Source organism: Oxyura jamaicensis, chromosome 4 (assembly GCF_011077185.1).
Source record: "Oxyura jamaicensis isolate SHBP4307 breed ruddy duck chromosome 4, BPBGC_Ojam_1.0, whole genome shotgun sequence".
Lineage (NCBI taxonomy): Eukaryota > Metazoa > Chordata > Aves > Anseriformes > Anatidae > Oxyura > Oxyura jamaicensis.
The window spans coordinates 92,236,276-92,249,785 of NC_048896.1; the positions used below are offsets into that span (position 1 = coordinate 92,236,276).

The following is a 13,510-nucleotide window of genomic DNA, read 5'->3' on the forward strand; positions in this document are numbered from 1 at the left end:
AAAGAAAAGAAAAGAAAAGAAAAGAAAAGAAAAGAAAAGAAAAGAAAAGAAAAGAAAAGAAAAGAAAAGAAAAGAAAAGAAAAGAAAAGAAAAGAAAAGAAAAGAAAAGAAAAGAAAAGAAAAGAAAAGAAAAGAAAAGAAAAGAAAAGAAAAGAAAAGGTATCACCAAAAGATACATAGCACATTATATATTATAAACTTGGCATGTTTTAAGTTGTTGCAACACTTTTCCCCTGACAGATGAAAACTATAATAGCTGTGGGGTGTCTTACACCTGTCATTTAGGTTTTAATTGGTTTTATACCTCTTTCCTTTTTACATAAATATACATGTGCACATACATACATTTATACATGCATATGAATGCATTATTTTAATTTATAAACACTGATTAATACTCTTAATATTGCAAAAATTCAAGCAGAGATCATAGTCTTCATAATTGTTCTGAATCACAACTCATCTTCAGGATCCATCTGAATTTTATTGTGATTCTTTGTAAATGCAGTAGTAAATTACTGTATGGTAATAATCACCTTGGTTCTTGTTATTTACATCAAAATACTTTTAAATATAGTGCATTCACGTAAACTTACTTCAATAGTCATAGTTTTAAAGGAAGCTTTAACTCTGGATTTCTATTGGACTTCTAGCACTGTACTGTATGCAAGTTGCCAAATAATGGTATTTCATTTAAATGCAAATAAAATACTGTTTATTTGTAATTGGCTATCCAAGAGAAAATGAAGAAGAAGATGGAAGCAGAAGCGGCAAGTAGACAAGCAGATGTAGATGTGCACTTGGATACCAGATATCTGGATAGCAAAGGAGCATACAGTAGCCAGCACCTTGAAGATAAACTGCTTGGAAAACACTCTCAGGAAAGCACGATACTAACTGTGTTATTGCAGATAACAAGATAACATTATCAAAAAGGGATGCACAGCATCAAACTCTCTACATCGTCTCCTGTTCAGAGCAACAGGAGAAGAAGCAAACCGAGCCATCTTAAACATTTCTGTATGTCAACATTACTGAGTCTTTGGAAGAGACTCAAGTAATTTGTGGTTGAAGCTAATTTTGCCTTGTCTGCAACTGAGTGTCAAAGCCCAACCAAACAGAAACACAATGGTGATGAAGCCTGGTAAGCAGCAGATGCTAACAACGCCAGACTGGAAATGAAGTCAAGCTGTTCGGCCACTTAAATTTCACAACGGATGGTGATGTTCCAATAACGAATAGATGCTAGAGATTCACAATGGCTTATTCAGCATCCACATACACTGAATAAAGAGACTCAAAAAAGAAACACACACAACCACAAAAGCCAAGCTGGTAGAAGCACTGATTCAGATAACTGTAAGAGATAGATGAATATGAAAAATTAATGGGTATGAAAAGCTTGACCCAGATGGCAGTGGGTAAGAAAAGATCATAGCGTTTACTATGTAGCATAGCTGTCAGTGATATAAGGACAGATCATTCCATTAATTCCAGGAAAATGGAAGAGGATTTTCCATTGCTGTGGGAAGATTGAGGTATTAAAATTACATAAGTACGTACGTCAAGAAGTGAAGACCAATTGCAGGACAGACACAGGAACATTTAAGCAGCTCCTTTTAGGATTTCAGAATGGCGGATCCGAGAAAGCCTGGCAAATGTTTAAGACCTTCCACAGTGCTTAGCAAAAAATCATGTTATATAGTTGAGAACATTTGTTCTGACTTCTGATATGTTTGAGGAAGGCCAGTGATTTCACTGGGGAATCTTATGGATGAAATGATGGGCACAGGTTGTCCTAACAATCTTCGTACTTGATTGGGCTTAAACAATTAAAGGGTGCTTTTTCAAAACAGCATTTGAAAACAAACTTGTTTTGAGTATGTTGGGTATCACAAACCACCAGTTTTAAAAACACTCAGGAGAGTGAAATGTATTATGCATTTACATACATATGGTCTGAATTTGAGTTTGAAGATTGCAAAGGTGTCATGGGGCTAATACTAGAGTGATTAGTTAAAAAAAAACAAACCAGTAATTATTTTTTTAAGTCTTTTTTGAAGAGCATTAATTGCTACTACTTGGTTCTAGTAATATCTCAGAAGTACAGAGTACAGCAGTAGGAGAAGGAATGAAAAAGTAGTTTCAAAAATGCAGAAAACTCATTACTTATATGAGCTCTGCTGCACCTTCCTGACTTTATTTCTATAAATGATTGTAAGTAAAATGTTTCTAGTATTCAGTGGAAATAAATAACAGAATGGGAAAAGGTATATAATCATCAGGCTGGGCAATTTTATTTGAAAACAGCACGTGCATCAAAAATTAAAATATTTTGCTGGCCTTCCAAGAGTTTTTGCTAAACCTAGTGTGCATTGGAACCTGAGTGAATGAGATCCCATTAGTCATCACCATCTTAACAATATGCAGTTCATACAAAGCTAGTTTCTGCACAGAGGAAGGAAATTACCAGTAGTAACAAAGGAAAGAAGATTTATAATGAGCAAATGTACAAAAGCTCCAAATAATTATAATATTCACAGCTTGGCAATGACTTTCTACGCTATGAAATTACTTTTCTTTTGGAAGAATGAAGATTTTACAAGGTTACTATAAACAAAGGGTAATTGGAAAAATCAATTGCTTTACGCAAGTTATTGTAAGGTCTGGAATAATGGTGATAAAATTTTAAAATGACTGCTCATGAATCACTCTACTTTTGTTTTATACATTACTGTCATCAAAAATGCTCCATTTTAAGTACTGCAATGGGAAACAAAAATGCTAAATACAAATACCAGCTTACCCCTGATACAATAAGTTCTCCTCCCAGGTTCTGAACTTCTGCCTTCACTTTGCTGCAGATATTAAGTTGGTGGCAGTAGAGGGCAATGCGCTGTAGGTAGGCTAGCAGATCCTGTTTGCAGGCTGAGTCAGGGCACTGCAGACAAAATAGATATTTGATTAAATGTAGCTGAGTTTATATGCTTAATATAGAGAGGTAATCAGAGGAGATAGTGGCAATATGTATATGACATTAGGTGGCCCATTTCTCTTTGTCTTTCTCTAAGATACTTGCTGAAACACAAAAATTAAACTATCTTTCATTGAAGTCAGGCTTATGAATTGTAACCTGAAGATGCTCCTTAAGTTTTTTGTAAAAAGGAAAACCTCTCAGTCAGCCACTAATGAAAGACAAAGGAAATAACATGATTGCTATGTTTTGGGAGGAGGTTCAGTTTTGAGGATATCAGTTTGTACAGAGCAGAGGAATCTGTTGAGTAGCCAAAAGACCATATTTGATCTGAAACTCCAGGTACCAGGGTGCCTGCTAGGTACCATGGTTAAGATGCAGTAGGGGCCGTTTCCAATTGATCACATCCACTCTACTGCCAACTGCTGACTGTCATGCCAGTTTCTCTGGCATTTGCACAGACTTTCAGGGGACACAGCTTTGCTTCAGACTTTGCAGAAGCCAGGGCCCTTACTGACATATTAAGTACTCAAGAGGTAGATGTGAGCCTGCCTGGCTTCGATATCGACAGATTTGGCAAGCTTATTGTTAATGCCTAAATACCTTGGTCTGTGCCAGAGGGAAACAATTTACTAAACTATAAGTGAGATATTACACAGTGTCTCTGGAGATACCATCAGTCTTGCAGCCCTTCTTAAGAATACAATGAGCTACGTTGGTCTCTCTGCATGTCTAAGGGATAGCTTTTCATACCAGGTGGAAAGCTATCTGCAGTCCTGTACCATTTTGAACACTGGGTGCTATCAATCATGTGCTAATACAAATTGCATTAGGTCAAACACAGTAGACTTAATGAAGGTTTCATAACAAAGACAACTAGAAAAGGCTCAAGTGTAATTTATTCATGGTCTTTGGGACACTTAATAGAAATGGCATCATCCCCCACAATATCAACAGTATAATAAACAACACTCTTATAATTAATATCCTTAGTCTTGCCCTAGAGAACAGACCCCAGTAATTCACTCTGATTAAAAAGAGCTAAAAGGGCCCACTGCTAACAGCATGTCTCCAATATACTTATCAGGGCTATCTAATAAAGTCTGACTGACAATGATCTTTGAATGTATTGCTTGGAAATCAAAGATTTAGGGGCTTCCAAATTCATTTTTTAGCATCTTAAAAAGTTTATACTCAGTTTTTCATGTGTAGGGTGAAATATTATCAGAGCACTTCCACAAAACTTGATAGAATTAAACACACATGGGTCAAAAGCATCACAAGTCTTGACTTGAGATGACTGTTCTATCCCCAATACCTAATGCCAGCACAGAATGAGTTTGAGGTGAAATAGTTGCATACAGTATCATTTACAGTCCTGAAAGCAGTCACTTGCTTTTTCTTCTCCCTTTAACAATATACAAAGCTGGAGGTTCACTGTGGCAGTTAGGTTGAATCTGTTCCATACTTGCGACAATGCTATAATGCCTCTCTTTCTCATACAGTTGCCATATCTTTAAGGCATGAATCCCTGAGAGACCTCTTCTCCCTACTAGCAGCAATTTAATACAGAAATATTTACCCTACTCTTGAAGTCTATGAACTGAAAGAAATGAACTTTAAAGTAATACCTCTAGAGAGCTGACAAGGCTTTAAATACAAGTACCTTGGAGCAAATGAAAATGTAAGATCTCTCTCATTGGAACAGTAATTAAAAATGCAACTGTCCATGAAAAGCTTATATTGCATGAGCATCTCCAAAGTTCTGTAAAATATCATTAAACTGCAAGCATTAAAACAAACACTTCATTCTCATGGTGATTTTACTGTTATTATCAAAGTGTGTATGTTACAGTCTTCTGAAATTTAAAATGTGACTCAAGACCATGCACTCTAAGCACAGCATGTTAGCATTTTTTTTGTTCCTCAGGTTTATTGAAAATATTCCACCTCTGATATTGTAGACAGGGGATTTCATCAGTTGACAGATGGATTTCTTATTCTTACACTAAAATACACAGTTGCTACATATGAAGGATGGGAATGGGATGAAAACCCCAAATGCAAACTTTCTGAGATTATGGAAAAATGGGCAGTTTCAGGTTTCTTTCTTGCCACTCTGGATCATGATCCCTAGCAGGACGTGTTACATGCTATTGCATGTTTCCTTGAAGACAAAAAATAAATACTTATTTTGAAGAGAAAGACTAGAGGCAAAGAAGTTATAGTTCCCACTTCCAGAAAGGTTTCTGCTGATGCCAGTGAAAAGAAAGAAACTGTAGGAAGATGACAAATAATGCCAATAAACATATTGGCATGTAGGGAAAAAACTCTACAAAGAAAGTATTGTAAAACATTTTACTATTAGCAATAAAAGATCTGACTCCTTCAAAAGCTGCATAAAAAGTATTTATAGAAATGTTTCTACAATGAGTATCTGAAGTGAGGCACTGATACTCATAGTTAGGTGGCATTATGAGGTTTTCACATAAGTTTTTCACAGAATCACAGAATTGAAGGGGTTGGAAGGGACCTCGAAATATCATTGAGTCCAACCCCCCTGCCAAAGCAGGTTCCTTAGAGCAGGCTGCCCAGGTAGGCGTCTGGAAGGGCCTTGAATATCTCCAGAGAAGGAGACCCCACAATCTCCCTGGGCAGCCTGTTCCAGTGCTCCGTCACCCTCACTGCAAAGTTTTTTGTGGCCATTGCCCCTTGTCCTGTCCCCACAAACCACTGAAAAGAGGTTGGCCAAATCCCTCTGTCTCCCACACAGGTATTTATACATATTGATGAGATCCCCTCTCAGTCTGAACAGGCCCAGGTCTCTCATTTTAAAATGTTATCATCACCAAATCACCTTCTTTTTTGTTCTAGATCACGAGATGCACAAGGGTTACAGATCTTGTTGCCCAAGGCTCATTTGCTCAATGTATGCCAGCAAATTGGACATTTAAATTAGTATTAGGTGAACATCCACAATGAAAGATGAAGGAAATCAGAATTAGTTGAACAAATAAAAGTTTTTAAGCCCAATAAACCCCAATTTTTTATTTATTTCATTTCCCTATACTCTCTCATGTTTTCTACAGAGTATTCCAGGGAATTGTTAGAGAAAAGAGATATTTTTTTCCAAGGGAAAAAATTTTCAACTTTAATTTGCATAAATCTAAAATTAGGTACCTAGAACCAAACACCTGGATTTGAAATTTGGCTCTTGACTTTTAATACAATGCTTTCTCTTTCTATCCAGATGGATAGATAATCTAATCTGAAAGAAAAGGGCTGAATATAGCAAATCTATTTGGATAGTTGTGAAATGAATTTGGTAATGGGACCCACAGACCCCAGAGCATAGACCAGGGCTCAGTAAGAAGAAGAACACAATACCCTGCAAAGGGTATGCAAAGGTGAAGACATGGAATCAGGATATCCTAAGAAAGAAAAGTGTAATATCAAGGAACTGCTGAAAGAAAGAGCTGAAACAATATAAGAAGTACTAGGCATATGGCAAGGGTAACAGAGCATCTAAGTCTACCACTTTCATGCCAGCAAATATATTAATCTAATTATAATATTCTCCCCAGTCCAGAAAGTGAGGTTGTGGAACAACTCAGGAACTTCTGAGGTTTTAAGACTTATTTATGACTTTTCTGAACTGCAAAAAACAAGTTAATTGCTACAGAAGATACTCCTATCCTGAAAAATGCAACTCATTGATAGAAATTATATTCATGCTTGTTTTTGTTATTACCTGATCAGCTACCGCCCGTGCCAATTTGTCCATCCTGGATCCTGCCTCTGCAATCTTCTTGGCTGCATTAATCACATCTGATGTATTCTTCAGTGGGCCTTTACCTCTGTGAAATACAATTACGAACAATCATGCAAGGAAGCAGTTTTAGTGACCCCATTTGGTATTTGATTTTAAAACAGCAACATGAACTTCTTAACTTATTACAAATACACCTTTTAACTACTTTGTATAGTACAGATTGATTAAGATACTGGTCTGCTATGTTTCCTCTCTTACAAAATGCCTCACTAGCAATTTAGTTTGATGGTGCCTTAAGCACAGGAGCTACACTAAATGTATATGCATTTTTAAGTGCCCGTTAAGCTGACATTCTTTCTTGAGCACACAACTATTAAAAAGTATGCTATTCTCAAGACAGTGGTTGATGTTAAGCTTGTCAAGTCTAGAGCAGAATGGCACAGTTTAGAAAACCTTTTTTTTTAGATATGACATAAAACAAAGATTCTTGAAGCATAATTCTGTTACATTTAAAACGTATGATTTGTTTTAAGATTGATACTATACTTTTAAGATGATGTACTAACATCTGATTTTAATCATTATAGTTACCAAAATATATCTGAAAAAAACAAAAAGTCACTGCAGACTTGCACTGCAAGTCACTGCAGTTTGTTTCAGACACAAAAGTTTAATCCTGCTTATAATAACGTTTGCTACTGCCCCTGAGAATGTCTCAGTTGGAAAGAAGCTGATTTCCCTTATTTAATCATTTAATTTTGATACTATGTGGAGAAATACAGCCTTGGACAAGGCTGATGGAAAATCATAACATGATCAAACTTTGGATATTTTGACGTAAATCCGAAGGTGTTCTAAGGACAACATACTATTAGTTTCACATCTTTTTTCATCTGTGATGCCAAGAATAACATGTTTGGGGCTTATTACGGGGTTTATGTGGCAGGGGCTTGGTAGCAAGGGCCTTCAGGGGTAGCCTCTGTGCGAAGTGCCTTGAGGCTGCACCATGTCAGATCAGAGCCAGCTCCAGCTGGCTCCAAAAGGGACCTGTGGAGGGACCCCACGTGGAGCAGTGGCAGAGAATGAAAATGAAGGCCTGGTAGAGATGAAGTGTTATGGACTAACGGCAACCCTCATTCCCCCATCAGGGGGATGAGTAGAAGCGTGTGAATGGGGGAAAAGTCTTTTTAGCTTGCTTTTAGTTTCTCACTGCTCTAGTTTCTTAATACTAGGCAATACATTATATTAATCTCCCTAATCAGTCTTTTTTTGCCCACGAACAGTAACTTTTGAGTGATCTCTTTGTCCTTATTCTCAACCCTAGAGCCTTTTCCCATTGTATTTTCTCCCCCTCTTCCTTTGAGGCGGGGGGAGTGAGACAGTGGTTTGGTGGACTTCAGCTGCCAATCAGGGTGAAACCACACACATTGAAACACATTTCCATTTTTATCTTAGAATCATAGAATCATTAAGGTTCTTTCCATACTTTCATTTCCACTTCAAACAGATCTTGAAACACAAATATCTAACTTCTGTCGAACTTAAACTGTAACAGAAATACTTCATAGTGACCTCATATGCTTTTACATTAATTATAGCAGCTCATTTGTCTGTCAGAAATTCCATACACTTGAAAAAAATAATTCTATTTAAACACTGCTGAGGTTACAGTCAACCAACATGTATAAAAGGCTTTGTTCTGTTTTAATGGAATATATTAAACAAGTTTTTATTAAATCTGCTGTAGACAGGGCTGCACTTTGGTATTTTTTTTTTTTTAATTTACTTCAAATATGCCAGTGGTTTTTCTCTCATTCTCATATTAGTTCTGTTCTTTTGATGGTAGAAAATGCAATTACAAAACTTTCAATTTGATGCTTAATGGATCAAAGATTGTCCAGAAGGTTGCAGAAAGCATTGATATTCTGGACTGTTGCTTTAGAACATTATTTCTTCATTACGTGAAATGATGGCACTGCTTGGGCAGTTTTTCACTCTGTTTTTTGACAGAAGGATCAGAGAGCCGAAGACAAGAACAATACAAAAGGTAACTAAGACTTCTTGAAATCATCACCCCTCACAGGAGGTTCTACACTCTCATTTGGTATACAGAAGTTGTAAGTCTGCTGCCAAAAGAATAGTTGTGAAAGCACAATCTGGGAGAAAAATTAGTAAACTGAGAGAATAATTATTCAGAAATAAATAAAGCAGTCATCTATTCAAGTGTAACCAAACTTTCTATATATATATTTAAATTTAAAATGCATAAAAATATTTGCTGATACCTATACCAATTAGCTACCCATGTAAAATAATATTATTTACATAAAAATATATGTATATGTGCAAACACTGTAGCCACTGCAGAGACTGTTTTCTCTGAAATTGGATGAATGCTCTAGACACAAGGCATTTAAATAATAATGAAAAACATATAAAATAAAAAATAAGATTTTTGTCTAGTTTTATTTAATCAGATTGTGATAAATTACATTTATAATTTTGAACTCCCATTCAAAATAAATATCAAAAAAGCTGTTATTTATTATGGTGACCTGTAATCCAAAGCATCCTGTAAAAAGTTGTCCCTGGTGTGATTAATAATATGACCACATTTAAACAAAATAATTCTGTTTACATGATATCACTACTGAATGGCCTTTTGATTCTTTGCAATTAGAAAAGAACAAGACATCAATAGAAAAAAGAAATGAAAGCAAAAAAAAAATCGTTACTGACAGACTACAATGAAGTATTAGATCAAAACAGTTTCATTTAATTTGGTATTTTTTTTAGAAATAAGTTCAGTCTTCAAAATTATATAAATAGTTTTGCCATTATTTTTGATTGACACAAATTGTGTTGAAATGTTGAAAGTTCAGGGAGGCACATGCATTTAGATCGGTACTAAACAAAATGTCAGTCGAGTGTCTGTAAGGTCACAGACTATCTTTGCTGCTGAAATTCAAGATGATCTGCAAATAAAACAAATTTGCAAATAAGACAAAACTTCAAGTATTTAATTCCATTTGGTGAAATATCTAGAGCAATCATGCACAGAGAACCATAGAACCCATCCCATTATGTATGACCTATGTCATCAGGCTTTGCATCCCCCAAAACACAGTGCATCATCTCAATAGGCTATGAATTGCAACAAAAAGGAAATAAGAAGGATGTCTGAAGAAGTCCTTAACCTAGATTATTTTGTCCTTACCTAGTAAAGTCTGTCATTTCCATCATAATCATGCACATCTGCTTTGCCAACACAATGATGTCATTACCACTGTCATCCCACTTGGCTACCTCCGCATCCAGTTTGCTCTTTTCTTGGTGGAATATCTCTACCTGCTCAGCAATCTTAGCCTTTTCCTCCTGGGGAAGCTGAGCCATGATAGCCTGGAGAAGAAAAACGGGAGAAGCTGGGCATGAAAAAAGGATGCTAGAAATATACGTATTGATTCAAATCGCGTGCCCAACTTCTAGCTTCTTTTTATGGCAGTGGAAGATGCTAAGCAAAGTCCAGTAGACATTTCGTTTCTGTTAGTACAGGCACAAACAAAATCATAGGATGTTTGTAGGCCTTCTTTTACCTTCAAAATTTTAAAAATGATGTAATACCATGATATACAGACTCTTCACCACTCCATAGAGGAAGATTAAGATTTAACAGCAATTATCTATAACCTTTAGGAGAAAGAAAATGAATGAAATCTATTGGAAATGGCAGAGTGAATTGCCAGCAACTCCCCCAGTCTCAATCTCTGTCAGGAATACAGCAGTTTTCTGCTTAACCCAACCTAAAATAAGCTATGACATGCAAGACAATACATCTGAAGTGAAGTGTAATGAATGTACCTTTCAATAACATTTAGTAGTCTAACTGTATCTTGCAGGATATGCAAAAAGACACTAAATGAGTTGATACTAATTTGTCTCGACATTATCAACAAAGCAGAAAATTCCCCCACCCACTTAAGAAGAAAAGAAAAGCCTACAAAATTACAATAATTATTTCTGAACATCAAATGGACACTTCCAATAATGATTTCCAAGTTGAGCTATGATTTGGCTTTAGGGCTCTCAAGACCACATTTAATGGGGTGTGACATATATTTAAGTGTCGTTACATTTTTTCTTGTTTATGTCACTTTCAATCAGCTGAAGTCTTTCTCTACATATTCTTAAAATGCTCTTGGCTTTTAAAAATTCATAATTGACCTTTTCCAAAACTGAAATTAAGAAAGGTTATAAACAGTAGATCAGAAAATGAGAAATTTGCAAGTTAATCAAATTAAAATTCAACACATGACTTTTAATTAGGCCTTATCAATGTAACTCAGCAGTTTGAAATGTTAGCATATTAGTCTTTCTACTGAAAAATGCAGTGTAAGTCAAGCTAATAAATAAATATATAAGAACACATATAAAACACTAAAACAGTTGAATTAATTGAAATTAAAAGAATATTATGGGAGCAGTAGAATTTGGAAAGCTGGTCTGTATGTCTTGCATGTGGTTTCTCTCAGTGGGCAGCTTCATCTGCACAGCCTTTAAATTGGTGTGCAGTGTTTTAACATGTCTATTCCAGCTGCTGATACATTTTCAAAGAAGTTATATCCTGCAGCAAACGCAGATCATATATTCAAGTTTTATTCCTACTGAAGACCAACACAAGCTTTCCTACTGAAATGCTAATAGCTTTATACAGTAAGCATATTAAACAAATCCATTACAATCCACAACTTAAAATCTAGCTTTTCTATGGAAAAGGTTCAAATAAGATACTACTCTGCTTAGCAGACTCATTTCAATGAGTCACTCAAGACTTAAGATTGTGGATGGTGTCACTTCTTCTTAGCATGTTTTCATTTTATGTTTTCATCCACTTGTTGCTTCTTGTGACATACTGAATTATAAGTTACCCAGTAATGGGACTGTCTTTATAATATATTATGCTTATACAGTGTGCAGCTGATCAAAGCAGAAGGTTTTAAGTGCAGCAGTGATAATAACTGCAATAAATGTAATACAATTAAGACTCCTAAGTCCCTAGGTGAACTAGATTCTTTGCAAAAGTATCACTGCAGTCTGTATTTGGTTTTTAGATCAAAAAAAGATGACATGATAACCAATCTTAGATGTAACCTAAAAAACAATGACTACCAAAATACCAATATTACACTTCAGTAGTTTTATATTTCAGACTTACTTTAGTAGTCAATTAACAGAACTTTATGCTCTTTAAAATATAAAAATACCCCAAAGATATTCATTTGCATCCAGAATACTCGTTATAGTTCTCAGAGTAAGGTACAGGTATCCAGATGTCTTTCTGCAACTCTCCCAACTTCATGCTTTCAGTGCCAGTTCCTGGTCACCCATCTCACTGGGATGGGACCTGCAAACACACTGGTCTTCATCTAGGTAGTGAGGTTACTAGTCATCATATCCAGGAGACCTAATAACAGACACTAATTTTTTTGTTCTTGGGATATAGTGACAGAGAACCAGCTCTTCTGGTACCTGGTATGGAATTTTTACCATCTGTATTCAATATTCAGTGAAACGAATTTAAGAAAAGAAACTTCCACACATTTCATTGTATCTGTCTGGCACTTCTCCCATACCTCCAAGTAAACTTCATTTAGGTTTGCATTATCCTTCCTTTTCAGTGTCTATAATGTTTATTTCAAGTCCTAACATACTATGTGTTTTCCTACAACAGCTGATAACTTCTCCTTCCACATCCTTTGAACTAATCTTTCAAACCATCATTGCCTTTTGGCCTTTGAGGTTCTCAGTCTTGCAAATCCTCTTCCAGAATTCAAGGTAAGAAGCTACTAGCTTTTTGTTTGAGAGAGAGGGAGAGAGAGTCTGTGTATATCTGTGAACGTGCATGCTTCTCATTTAGTTCATTACTTCACTTTCAGCAAGTTCTATTACCAGAAGAAGCCTGAAGAAATGTGCAAAACAGCCATGGAAATAATCCAGGTAGTTCCCAATTCACCAGTGATTGTCTGCTGAGAAATTCTAAGGCCTTTGTTGTTGTTGTTTAACTCTCTTTCCAGACAAACATAATTTCATGATGTCATTTATCCCCCAAATGATACTTCTGTTGTTATTATTATTTTTTTAATCTGAGATGAACTGTGTGTTTAGTGAAAGGTAAACATTCATCAGAGAGTGGCAAAGAATCATAGAACCTATGTGTCTATCCTGGCAAAATCCTGTGTCAACAAACTTCACTTCTCTGGCACCTGTGACCCCTGAAGCACTCATCAGCTTAATTTGCATTCCCCATGCACAAACTAAGGTCACAAATTACAAAGAGTACAGTTCATCATGATATAATTACTCTGGTAAAATTACATTGACTCAGTAACAAATGTCTTCAATTACAATTAAATTACAGGGACTACTCCAGAGCCTAAACAGCTCTCCTTGACAAGTTTGCGCACTGGGAAACATGACAAAAATAAGAGTTTTCTGGATACAGTACATGGTGCCCTGATGGGATTTATTTTTATTTTTATTTTTTAATTTCAGTTTTTAATTTGCTGAATACTGCTACAGTTACAGCACATTCCAAACTTGCAAGGCCTCCTCTTACAGCACTAAACAGAGCAAATAGGTGATAACAGGGTATAACCTAAGCCTAAGGAAAATCATTCAATAAACTCAGCACTTTTCAGATAGGTGAGACATTAAAAACTTTAAACACCTAGGTTAAATTACTCCTGTTATTTCTCAAGTGACCCTGA

General features: G+C 35.8%; 1 protein-coding gene across 8 annotated transcripts in view; it reads right to left on the bottom strand.

Annotated features, from left to right (window-relative positions):
• The window catches only part of CTNNA2 (catenin alpha 2), a 483,606-nt gene that overhangs the window by 29,648 nt on the left and 440,448 nt on the right, over positions 1–13,510 (bottom strand). For all 8 annotated transcript variants that reach the window (XM_035325436.1, XM_035325437.1, XM_035325439.1 and 5 more), the window contains 3 exons: positions 9,964–10,145; positions 6,726–6,831; positions 2,807–2,941 (listed from right to left, as the gene is read on the bottom strand). In XM_035325436.1, coding sequence (XP_035181327.1) covers positions 2,807–2,941; positions 6,726–6,831; positions 9,964–10,145 — 423 coding nt within the window. The remainder of the gene's footprint in view (positions 1–2,806; positions 2,942–6,725; positions 6,832–9,963; positions 10,146–13,510) is intronic.